The sequence below is a fragment of the Gobius niger genome (assembly GCF_951799975.1).
Source record: "Gobius niger genome assembly, chromosome: 9".
NCBI lineage: Eukaryota > Metazoa > Chordata > Actinopteri > Gobiiformes > Gobiidae > Gobius > Gobius niger.
The window spans coordinates 37,528,234-37,541,300 of record NC_136860.1 but is presented as its reverse complement, the minus strand read 5'-3'; the positions used below and the strand labels follow the sequence as shown (position 1 = coordinate 37,541,300).

Sequence of the window (13,067 nt, the reverse complement as noted above, 5' to 3'; positions counted from 1 at the left end):
GAGGACCTCAGTCTCCTCAGAAGGAGCTCAGTCTCCTCAGAACGACCTCAGTCTCCTCAGAAAGACCTCAGTCTCCTCAGAAGGACCTCAGTCTCCTCAGAAGGAGCTCAGTCTCCTCAGAACGACCTCAGTCTCCTCAGAAGGACCTCAGTCTCCTCAGAAAGACCTCAGTCTCCTCAGAAAGACCTCAGTCTCCTCAGAAGGACCTCAGTCTCCTCAGAAGGACCTCAGTCTCCTCAGAAAGTGGAGGCGACTTTGGCCCTTCTTGTACAGGGAGTTGGTGTTGTGGGACCAGTCCAGTTTATTGTTGAGGTGAACACCCACGTACTTGAAACTGTCCACCTCCTCCATGTCCTCCCCCTGGATGTTCAGCGGTGTGTGATCTTAAAGTGGCAGCAGCAGGATCAACTTTATTAATGTCCTGAAGTCCATGTCCATCCATCCTTCACACCGTGCTGCTGCTGCTGCTGGAGCATGAGCATTGTCCCAAGAAGAAGAACACGCCTCCAGTGGTCAACTGAACCTAAAGGCAGGTTTCCATCTGGGCTTTTTCAGGCTGGCGTGGAGCTAAACCCGCCAGCTTCATGCGTGGACGTTCACATGGTGTAATCAGGAGTCTGGATCCTGTAATTCCACTTTCATCTACACGAGTCACACGAGTGATCTTGGTCTAGGAATCCTAAAGTCTCTTCTGCCTAAACGAAACACCACAGGCCCCTTTAATGACACCAACACTGACTGTTTGTTTCAGATGTCGGCCAAAGAAAAGGAGGCGTCTCAAAAGGAGGTGACGCTGCTGTCCAAGATGAAGCACGTCAACATCGTGGCCTTTATCGACTCCTTCCAGGGTTTGTCTGTGTTTCACTTCTCAGCTGTGTGTGTGTTGTTTGTTATGGTCTTTGTGTCTGTTGTTGTGCTTCTCAGCTGTGTGTGTTGTTTGTTAAGGTCTTTGTGTCTGTTGTTGTGCTTCTCAGCTGTGTGTGTGTTGTTTGTTAAGGTCTCTGTGTCTGTTGTTGTGCTTCTCAGCTGTGTGTGTTGTTTGTTAAGGTCTTTGTGTCTGTTGTTGTGCTTCTCAGCTGTGTGTGTGTTGTTTGTTAAGGTCTTTGTGTCTGTTGTTGTTAGGGCTGTGCAATTAATCGAAATTCGATTACGATTTCGATTACAACAGTAAACGATTACAAAATTAGCATAATCGCAAAAAATCGATTATAATTTTTTTTTTCAATATTTTTTTTTTTATGTTTTTTTTTCAAATTTTTAATTTTTGTCACTTTTTTGCTGGATTTTTGTCTTTTTTCTGCTGGATTTTTGTCACTTTTTTTTAAATGGATTTTTGTCTTTTTTTATGGATTTTTGTCACTTTTTTGATGGATTTTTGTCTTTTTCTGCTGGATTTTTGTCAATTTTTTGCTGGATTTGTGTCACTTTTTTGCTGGATTGTTGTCTTTTTTCTGCTGGATTTTTGTCTTTTTTTGCTGGATTTTTGTCACTTTTTTGATGTTTTTTTTTTAAAGGCAACAAATAATCGTTTGAATAATCGTGATTTCAATTATGACAAAAATAATCGTGATCATTATTTTTTCAATAATCGAGCAGCCCTAGTTGTTGTGCTTCTCAGCTGTGTGTGTGTTGTTTGTTAAGGTCTTTGTGTCTGTTGTTGTGCTTCTCAGCCGTGTGTGTGTTGTTTGTTATGGTCTTTGTGTCTGTTGTTGTGCTTCTCAGCTGTGTGTGTTGTTTGTTAAGGTCTCTGTGTCTGTTGTTGTGCTTCTCAGCTGTGTGTGTTGTTTGTTAAGGTCTCTGTGTCTGTTGTTGTGCTTCTCAGCTGTGTGTGTTGTTTGTTAAGGTCTCTGTGTCTGTTGTTGTTAGGGCTGTGCAATTAATCGAAATTCGATTACGATTTCGATTACAACAGTAAACGATTACAAAATTAGCATAATCGCAAAAAATCGATTATAATTTTTTTTTTCAATATTTTTTTTTAATGTTTTTTTTTCAAATTTTTAATTTTTGTCACTTTTTTGCTGGATTTTTGTCTTTTTTCTGCTGGATTTTTGTCACTTTTTTGCTGGATTTTTGTCTTTTTTCTGCTGGATTTTTGTCATTTTTTTGCTGGATTTTTGTCATTTTTTTGCTGGATTTTTGTCATTTTTTTGCTGGATTTTTGTCATTTTTTTGCTGGATTTTTGTCACTTTTTTGCTGGATTTTTGTCATTTTTTTGCTGGATTTGTGTCACTTTTTTGCTGGATTTGTGTCACTTTTTTGCTGGATTGTTGTCTTTTTTTCTGCTGGATTTTTGTCTTTGTTTGCTGGATTTTTGTCACTTTTTTGATGTTTTTTTTTTAAAGGCAACAAATAATCGTTTGAATAATCGTGATTTCAATTATGACAAAAATAATCGTGATTATTATTTTTTCAATAATCGAGCAGCCCTAGTTGTTGTGCTTCTCAGCTGTGTGTGTTGTTTGTTAAGGTCTCTGTGTCTGTTGTTGTGCTTCTCAGCTGTGTGTGTTGTTTGTTAAGGTCTCTGTGTCTGTTGTTGTGCTTCTCAGCTGTGTGTGTGTTGTTTGTTAAGGTCTCTGTGTCTGTTGTTGTGCTTCTCAGCTGTGTGTGTTGTTTGTTAAGGTCTTTGTGTCTGTTGTTTCACTTCTCAGCTGTGTGTGTGTTGTTTGTTAAGGTCTTTGTGTCTGTTGTTGTGCTTCTCAGCCGTGTGTGTGTTGTTTGTTAAGGTCTTTGTGTCTGTTGTTGTGCTTCTCAGCTGTGTGTGTTGTTTGTTAAGGTCTTTGTGTCTGTTGTTGTGCTTCTCAGCTGTGTGTGTGTTGTTTGTTAAGGTCTTTGTGTCTGTTGTTGTTAGGGCTGTGCAATTAATCGAAATTCGATTACGATTTCGATTACAACAGTAAACGATTACAAAATTAGCATAATCGCAAAAAATCGATTATAATTTTTTTTTTTCAATATTTTTTTTTTAATGTTTTTTTTTCAAATTTTTTAATTTTTGTCACTTTTTTGCTGGATTTTTGTCTTTTTTCTGCTGGATTTTTGTCACTTTTTTTTAAATGGATTTTTGTCTTTTTTGATGGATTTTTGTCACTTTTTTGCTGGATTTTTGTCATTTTTTTGCTGGATTTTTGTCATTTTTTTGCTGGATTTTTGTCATTTTTTCTGCTGGATTTTTGTCATTTTTTTGCTGGATTTTTGTCATTTTTTCTGCTGGATTTTTGTCATTTTTTTGCTGGATTTTTGTCATTTTTTCTGCTGGATTTTTGTCATTTTTTCTGCTGGATTTTTGTCTTTTTTCTGCTGGATTTTTGTCTTTTTTTGCTGGATTTTTGTCACTTTTTTGATGTTTTTTTTTTAAAGGCAACAAATAATCGTTTGAATAATCGTGATTTCAATTATGACAAAAATAATCGTGATCATTATTTTTTCAATAATCGAGCAGCCCTAGTTGTTGTGCTTCTCAGCTGTGTGTGTGTTGTTTGTTAAGGTCTCTGTGTCTGTTGTTGTGCTTCTCAGCTGTGTGTGTGTTGTTTGTTAAGGTCTCTGTGTCTGTTGTTGTGCTTCTCAGCTGTGTGTGTGTTGTTTGTTAAGGTCTCTGTGTCTGTTGTTGTGCTTCTCAGCTGTGTGTGTTGTTTGTTAAGGTCTCTGTGTCTGTTGTTGTTAGGGCTGTGCAATTAATCGAAATTCGATTACGATTTCGATTACAACAGTAAACGATTACAAAATTAGCATAATCGCAAAAAATCGATTATAATTTTTTTTTTCAATATTTTTTTTTAATGTTTTTTTTTCAAATTTTTAATTTTTGTCACTTTTTTGCTGGATTTTTGTCTTTTTTCTGCTGGATTTTTGTCACTTTTTTGCTGGATTTTTGTCTTTTTTCTGCTGGATTTTTGTCATTTTTTTGCTGGATTTTTGTCATTTTTTTGCTGGATTTTTGTCATTTTTTTGCTGGATTTTTGTCATTTTTTTGCTGGATTTTTGTCACTTTTTTGCTGGATTTTTGTCATTTTTTTGCTGGATTTGTGTCACTTTTTTGCTGGATTTGTGTCACTTTTTTGCTGGATTTGTGTCACTTTTTTGCTGGATTTTTGTCTTTTTTTCTGCTGGATTTTTGTCTTTGTTTGCTGGATTTTTGTCACTTTTTTGATGTTTTTTTTTTAAAGGCAACAAATAATCGTTTGAATAATCGTGATTTCAATTATGACAAAAATAATCGTGATTATTATTTTTTCAATAATCGAGCAGCCCTAGTTGTTGTGCTTCTCAGCTGTGTGTGTTGTTTGTTAAGGTCTCTGTGTCTGTTGTTGTGCTTCTCAGCTGTGTGTGTTGTTTGTTAAGGTCTCTGTGTCTGTTGTTGTGCTTCTCAGCTGTGTGTGTGTTGTTTGTTAAGGTCTCTGTGTCTGTTGTTGTGCTTCTCAGCTGTGTGTGTTGTTTGTTAAGGTCTTTGTGTCTGTTGTTTCACTTCTCAGCTGTGTGTGTGTTGTTTGTTAAGGTCTTTGTGTCTGTTGTTGTGCTTCTCAGCCGTGTGTGTGTTGTTTGTTAAGGTCTTTGTGTCTGTTGTTGTGCCTCTCAGCCGTGTGTGTGTTGTTTGTTAAGGTCTCTGTGTCTGTTGTTGTGCCTCTCAGCCGTGTGTGTGTTGTTTGTTAAGGTCTTTGTGTCTGTTGTTGTGCTTCTCAGCTGTGTGTGTTGTTTGTTAAGGTCTTTGTGTGTGTTGTTGTGCTTCTCAGCTGTGTGTGTTGTTTGTTAAGGTCTTTGTGTCTGTTGTTGTTAGGGCTGTGCAATTAATCGAAATTCGATTACGATTTCGATTACAACAGTAAACGATTACAAAATTAGCATAATCGCAAAAAATCGATTATAATTTTTTTTTTCAATATTTTTTTTTTAATGTTTTTTTTTCAAATTTTTAATTTTTGTCACTTTTTTGCTGGATTTTTGTCACTTTTTTTTAAATGGATTTTTGTCTTTTTTTATGGATTTTTGTAACTTTTTTGCTGGATTTGTGTCACTTTTTTGCTGGATTGTTGTCTTTTTTCTGCTGGATTTTTGTCACTTTTTTTTAAATGGATTTTTGTCTTTTTTTATGGATTTTTGTCACTTTTTTGCTGGATTTGTGTCACTTTTTTGCTGGATTTTTGTCACTTTTTTGATGTTTTTTTTTTAAAGGCAACAAATAATCGTTTGAATAATCGTGATTTCAATTATGACAAAAATAATCGTGATTATTATTTTTTCAATAATCGAGCAGCCCTAGTTGTTGTGCTTCTCAGCTGTGTGTGTGTTGTTTGTTAAGGTCTTTGTGTCTGTTGTTGTGCTTCTCAGCTGTGTGTGTTGTTTGTTAAGGTCTTTGTGTCTGTTGTTGTGCTTCTCAGCTGTGTGTGTTGTTTGTTAAGGTCTTTGTGTCTGTTGTTGTGCTTCTCAGCTGTGTGTGTGTTGTTTGTTAAGGTCTCTGTGTCTGTTGTTGTGCTTCTCAGCTGTGTGTGTGTTGTTTGTTAAGGTCTTTGTGTCTGTTGTTGTGCTTCTCAGCTGTGTGTGTTGTTTGTTAAGGTCTTTGTGTCTGTTGTTGTGCTTCTCAGCTGTGTGTGTGTTGTTTGTTAAGGTCTTTGTGTCTGTTGTTGTGCTTCTCAGCTGTGTGTGTTGTTTGTTAAGGTCTTTGTGTCTGTTGTTGTGCTTCTCAGCTGTGTGTGTGTTGTTTGTTAAGGTCTCTGTGTCTGTTGTTTCACTTCTCAGCTGTGTGTGTGTTGTTTGTTAAGGTCTTTGTGTCTGTGGTTGTGCTTCTCAGCTGTGTGTGTTGTTTGTTAAGGTCTTTGTGTCTGTTGTTGTGCTTCTCAGCTGTGTGTGTTGTTGTTAGGGCTGTGCAATTAATCGAAATTCGATTACGATTTCGATTACAACAGTAAACGTTTACAAAATTAGCATAATCGCAAAAAATCGATTATAATATTTTTTTTCAATATTTTTTTTTTAATGTTTTTTTTTCAAATTTTTAATTTTTGTCACTTTTTTAAATGGATTTTTGTCTTTTTTTGCTGGATTTTTGTCACTTTTTTGCTGGATTGTTGTCTTTTATCTGCTGGATTTTTGTCTTTTTTTGCTGGATTTTTGTCAGTTTTTTAAATGGATTTTTGTCTTTTTTTTATGGATTTTTGTCACTTTTTTGCTGGATTGTTGTCTTTTATCTGCTGGATTTTTGTCTTTTTTTGCTGGATTTTTGTCAGTTTTTTAAATGGATTTTTGTCTTTTTTTGCTGGATTTTTGTCTTTTTTTTGCTGGATTTTTGGCTTTTTTTGCTGGATTTGTGTCACTTTTTTTGCTGGATTTTTGTCTTTTTTTGCTGGATTTGTGTCACTTTTTTTGCTGGATTTTTGTCTTTTTTTGCTGGATTTGTGTCACTTTTTTGCTGGATTTTTGTCTTTTTTTGCTGGATTTGTGTCACTTTTTTTGCTGGATTTTTGTCTTTTTTTGCTGGATTTTTGTCTTTTTTTGCTGGATTTTTGTCTTTTTTTGCTGATTTGTGTCACTTTTTTGCTGGATTTTTGTCTTTTTTTGCTGGATTTTTGTCATTTTTTTGCTGGATTTTTGTCTTTTTTCTGCTGGATTTTTGTCTTTTTCTGCTGGATTTTTGTCTTTTTTTGCTGGATTTTTGTCTTTTTTTGCTGGATTTTTGTCTTTTTTGCTGGATTTGTGTCACTTTTTTGATGTTTTTTTTTTAAAGGCAACAAATAATCGTGATTTCAATTATGACAAAAATAATCGTGATCATTATTTTTTCAATAATCGAGCAGCCCTAGTTGTTGTGCCTCTCAGCCGTGTGTGTGTTGTTTGTTAAGGTCTTTGTGTCTGTTGTTGTGCTTCTCAGCTGTGTGTGTGTTGTTTGTTAAGGTCTGTGTGTCTGTTGTTGTGCTTCTCAGCTGTGTGTGTGTTGTTTGTTAAGGTCTCTGTGTCTGTTGTTGTGCTTCTCAGCTGTGTGTGTTGTTTGTTAAGGTCTCTGTGTCTGTTGTTGTGCTTCTCAGCTGTGTGTGTTGTTTGTTAAGGTCTTTGTGTCTGTTGTTGTGCTTCTCAGCTGTGTGTGTGTTGTTTGTTAAGGTCTCTGTGTCTGTTGTTGTGCTTCTCAGCTGTGTGTGTGTTGTTTGTTAAGGTCTTTGTGTCTGTTGTTGTGCTTCTCAGCTGTGTGTGTGTTGTTTGTTAAGGTCCTTGTGTCTGTTGTTGTGCTTCTCAGCTGTGTGTGTGTTGTTTGTTAAGGTCTTTGTGTCTGTTGTTGTGCCTCTCAGCTGTGTGTGTGTTGTTTGTTAAGGTCTCTGTGTCTGTTGTTGTGCTTCTCAGCTGTGTGTGTTGTTTGTTAATGTCTCTGTGTCTGTTGTTGTGCCTCTCAGCTGTGTGTGTGTTGTTTGTTAAGGTCTTTGTGTCTGTTGTTGTGCTTCTCAGCTGTGTGTGTGTTGTTTGTTAAGGTCTCTGTGTCTGTTGTTGTGCTTCTCAGCTGTGTGTGTTGTTTGTTAATGTCTCTGTGTCTGTTGTTGTGCCTCTCAGCTGTGTGTGTGTTGTTTGTTAAGGTCTGTGTGTCTGTTGTTGTGCCTCTCAGCTGTGTGTGTGTTGTTTGTTAAGGTCTTTGTGTCTGTTGTTGTGCCTCTCAGCTGTGTGTGTGTTGTTTGTTAAGGTCTGTGTGTCTGTTGTTGTGCCTCTCAGCTGTGTGTGTGTTGTTTGTTAATGTCTCTGTGTCTGTTGTTGTGCCTCTCAGCTGTGTGTGTGTTGTTTGTTAAGGTCTTTGTGTCTGTTGTTGTGCTTCTCAGCTGTGTGTGTGTTGTTTGTTAAGGTCTTTGTGTCTGTTGTTGTGCCTCTCAGCTGTGTGTGTGTTGTTTGTTAAGGTCTCTGTGTCTGTTGTTGTGCTTCTCAGCTGTGTGTGTGTTGTTTGTTAAGGTCTCTGTGTCTGTTGTTGTGCTTCTCAGCTGTGTGTGTTGTTTGTTAAGGTCTTTGTGTCTGTTGTTGTGCTTCTCAGCTGTGTGTGTTGTTTGTTAAGGTCTCTGTGTCTGTTGTTGTGCTTCTCAGCTGTGTGTGTTGTTTGTTAAGGTCTGTGTGTCTGTTGTTGTGCTTCTCAGCTGTGTGTGTGTTGTTTGTTAAGGTCTGTGTGTCTGTTGTTGTGCTTCTCAGCTGTGTGTGTGTTGTTTGTTAAGGTCTTTGTGTCTGTTGTTGTGCTTCTCAGCCGTGTGTGTGTTGTTTGTTAAGGTCTTTGTGTCTGTTGTTGTGCTTCTCAGCCGTGTGTGTGTTGTTTGTTAAGGTCTTTGTGTCTGTTGTTGTGCTTCTCAGCCGTGTGTGTGTTGTTTGTTAAGGTCTTTGTGTCTGTTGTTGTGACAAATATGTGGCAAAAATATGACAAAAAAGTGACAAAAATATGACGAAAAAGTGACAAAAAAGTGACAAATATGTGGCAAAAAAGTGACAAAAATATGACGAAAAAGTGACAAAAATGTGGCAAAAAAGTGACAAAAATATGGCAAAAAAGTGACAAAAATATGACGAAAAAGTGACAAAAATGTGGCAAAAAAGTGACAAAAATATGGCAAAAAAGTTACAAAAATGTGGCAAAAAAGTGACAAAAATATGACAAAAAAGTTACAAAAATGTGGCAAAAATGTGACAAAAAAATGATACAAAAAATGACAAAAAAAGACAAAAAAGTGACAAAAATATGGCAAAAAAGTGACAAAAATATGGCAAAAAAGTGACAAAAATATGACGAAAAAGTGACAAAAATGTGGCAAAAAAGTGACAAAAATATGGCAAAAAAGTGACAAAAATATGACGAAAAAGTGACAAAAATGTGGCAAAAATGTGACAAAAAAATGATACAAAAAATGACAAAAAAAGACAAAAAAGTGACAAAAATATGGCAAAAAAAGTGACAAATATGTGGCAAAAAAGTGACAAAAATATGACAAAAAAGTGACAAAAATATGGCAAAAAAGTGACAAAAATATGGCAAAAAAGTGACAAAAATATGGCAAAAAAGTGACAAAAATGTGGCAAAAAAGTGACAAAAATATGACAAAAAAGTGACAAAAATATGACAAAAAAGTGACAAAAATATGACGAAAAAGTGACAAAAATGTGGCAAAAAAGTGACAAAAATATGGCAAAAAAGTGACAAAAATATGACGAAAAAGTGACAAATATGTGGCAAAAATGTGACAAAAAAATGATACAATTCACAATCTCCTGTAGGCTATGTTTGTTTTATAAAGCAAAATATAAAGTTAGCTCCTAGTGTTGGCAGCTCCGGGTTATTAGCCTACAACTCACTAAAAACTACAACTCACTAAAAACTACAACTCACTAAAAACTACAACTCACTAAAAACTACAACTCACTAAAAACTACAACTCCCAACAGACACACCGGTGGTTTTCATCCCTTTCATGTGCTTGATAAATATATATGACATAAACAAAGGGAAAGTCACCAGCCTTGGAAACTGAGGTTACTTTTATTTGCCTACAAATTAGCTTTGCTCTAAAAACTACAACTTCCATGAAACAAGCCGAACTTTTACGTCGTTTTCGTCACGTCAGCCCCTTGTTTGTTAAGGTCTTTGTGTGTCTGCAGAGAAGGGCTCGCTGTACATCGTGATGGAGTTCTGTGACGGGGGGGACCTGATGAAGAGGATCCACATGCAGAGGGGCGTGGCCTTCACTGAGGAGCAGGTCTCGGCGTCAGAGCTTCGAACACGGTGGTGATGCAGCTCGTTCACTGTGTGTTTGTGTTTAGATACTGGACTGGTTTGTTCAGATCTGTCTGGGCCTCAAACACATTCACAACAAGAAGATCCTGCACAGAGACATCAAGACCCAGGTATTACACCGTCATCAAAACCCAGGTATTACACCGTCACATATACACCGTCACGTATACACCGTCACGTATACACCGTCATATATACACCGTCACGTATACACCGTCACGTATACACCGTCACATATACACCGTCACGTATACACCGTCACGTATACACCGTCACGTATACACCGTCACGTATACACCGTCACGTATACACCGTCACGTATACACCGTCACGTATACACCGTCACGTATACACCGTCACGTATACACCGTCACGTATACACCGTCACGTATACACCGTCACGTATACACCGTCACGTATACACCGTCACGTATACACCGTCACGTATACACCGTCACATATACACCGTCACATATACACCGTCACGTATACACCGTCACGTATACACCGTCACATATACACCGTCACATATACACCGTCACGTATACACCGTCACGTATACACCGTCACGTATACACCGTCACATATACACCGTCACATATACACCGTCACATATACACCGTCACATATACACCGTCACGTATTACACGTCACATATACACCGTCACATATACACCGTCACATATACACCGTCACATATACACCGTCACGTATACACCGTCACATATACACCGTCACGTATACACCGTCACATATACACCGTCACATATACACCGTCACATATACACCGTCACATATACACCGTCACGTATACACCGTCACGTATACACCGTCACGTATACACCGTCACGTATACACCGTCACGTATACACCGTCACGTATACACCGTCACGTATACACCGTCACGTATACACCGTCACGTATACACCGTCACATATACACCGTCACATATACACCGTCACATATACACCGTCACGTATACACCGTCACGTATACACCGTCACGTATACACCGTCACGTATACACCGTCACGTATACACCGTCACGTATACACCGTCACGTATACACCGTCACGTATACACCGTCACGTATACACCGTCACGTATACACCGTCACGTATACACCGTCACGTATACACCGTCACGTATACACCGTCACGTATACACCGTCACGTATACACCGTCACGTATACACCGTCACGTATACACCGTCACGTATACACCGTCACGTATACACCGTCACATATACACCGTCACATATACACCGTCACATATACACCGTCACGTATACACCGTCACGTATACACCGTCACATATACACCGTCACGTATACACCGTCACATATACACCGTCACGTATACACCGTCACATATACACCGTCACATATACACCGTCACGTATACACCGTCACGTATACACCGTCACATATACACCGTCACGTATACACCGTCACGTATACACCGTCACGTATGCACCGTCACATATACACCGTCACGTATACACCGTCACGTATACACCGTCACGTATGCACCGTCACATATACACCGTCACGTATACACCGTCACGTATACACCGTCACATATACACCGTCACGTATACACCGTCACATATACACCGTCACATATACACCGTCACGTATACACCGTCACGTATACACCGTCACATATACACCGTCACATATACACCGTCACATATACACCGTCACATATACACCGTCACGTATACACCGTCACATATACACCGTCACATATACACCGTCACGTATACACCGTCACATATACACCGTCACATATACACCGTCACATATACACCGTCACGTATACACCGTCACGTATACACCGTCACGTATACACCGTCACATATACACCGTCACGTATACACTGTCACGTATACACCGTCACATATACACCGTCACGTATACACCGTCACGTATACACCGTCACATATACACCGTCACATATACACCGTCACGTATACACCGTCACGTATACACCGTCACATATACACCGTCACATATACACCGTCACATATACACCGTCACATATACACCGTCACGTATACACTGTCACGTATACACCGTCACGTATACACCGTCACATATACACCGTCACGTATACACCGTCACGTATACACCGTCACGTATACACCGTCACGTATACACCGTCACATATACACCGTCACGTATACACCGTCACATATACACCGTCACGTATACACCGTCACATATACACCGTCACATATACACCGTCACATATACACCGTCACATATACATCGTCACGTATACACCGTCACATATACACCGTCACATATACACCGTCACATATACACCGTCACATATACACCGTCACATATACACCGTCACATATACACCGTCACGTATACACCGTCACGTATACACCGTCACGTATACACCGTCACGTATACACCGTCACGTATACACCGTCACATATACACCGTCACGTATACACCGTCACATATACACCGTCACGTATACACCGTCACGTATACACCGTCACGTATACACCGTCACATATACACCGTCACGTATACACCGTCACATATACACCGTCACGTATACACCGTCACATATACACCGTCACGTATACACCGTCACGTATACACCGTCACGTATACACCGTCACGTATACACCGTCACGTATACACCGTCACGTATACACCGTCACGTATACACCGTCACGTATACACCGTCACGTATACACCGTCACGTATACACCGTCACGTATACACCGTCACGTATACACCGTCACGTATACACCGTCACGTATACACCGTCACGTATACACCGTCACGTATACACCGTCACGTATACACCGTCACATATACACCGTCACATATACACCGTCACATATACACCGTCACGTATACACCGTCACGTATACACCGTCACGTATACACCGTCACGTATACACCGTCACGTATACACCGTCACATATACACCGTCACATATACACCGTCACGTATACACCGTCACGTATACACCGTCACGTATACACCGTCACGTATACACCGTCACGTATACACCGTCACGTATACACCGTCACGTATACACCGTCACGTATACACCGTCACGTATACACCGTCACGTATACACCGTCACGTATACACCGTCACGTATACACCGTCACGTATACACCGTCACGTATACACCGTCACATATACACCGTCACATATACACCGTCACATATACACCGTCACGTATACACCGTCACATATACAGCGTCACGTATACACCGTCACGTATACACAGTCACATATACACCGTCACATATACACCGTCACATATACACCGTCACATATACACCGTCACGT

General features: G+C 39.2%; 2 protein-coding genes across 2 annotated transcripts in view; one reads left to right on the top strand and one right to left on the bottom strand.

Moving 5' to 3' along the window:
- med4 (mediator complex subunit 4) overlaps positions 1 to 13,067 on the bottom strand; it is a 117,076-nt gene that overhangs the window by 69,208 nt on the left and 34,801 nt on the right. The gene's annotated exons all lie outside the window — the stretch shown is intronic.
- Positions 1 to 13,067, top strand: part of LOC306968365 (serine/threonine-protein kinase Nek5) — a gene marked incomplete at both ends in the record, with an annotated part of 46,052 nt that overhangs the window by 5,319 nt on the left and 27,666 nt on the right. The window contains 3 exons of the mRNA XM_079563709.1: positions 752 to 848; positions 9,602 to 9,699; positions 9,764 to 9,847. Of these exons, the coding sequence (XP_079419835.1) occupies positions 752 to 848; positions 9,602 to 9,699; positions 9,764 to 9,847 (279 nt within the window). The remainder of the gene's footprint in view (positions 1 to 751; positions 849 to 9,601; positions 9,700 to 9,763; positions 9,848 to 13,067) is intronic.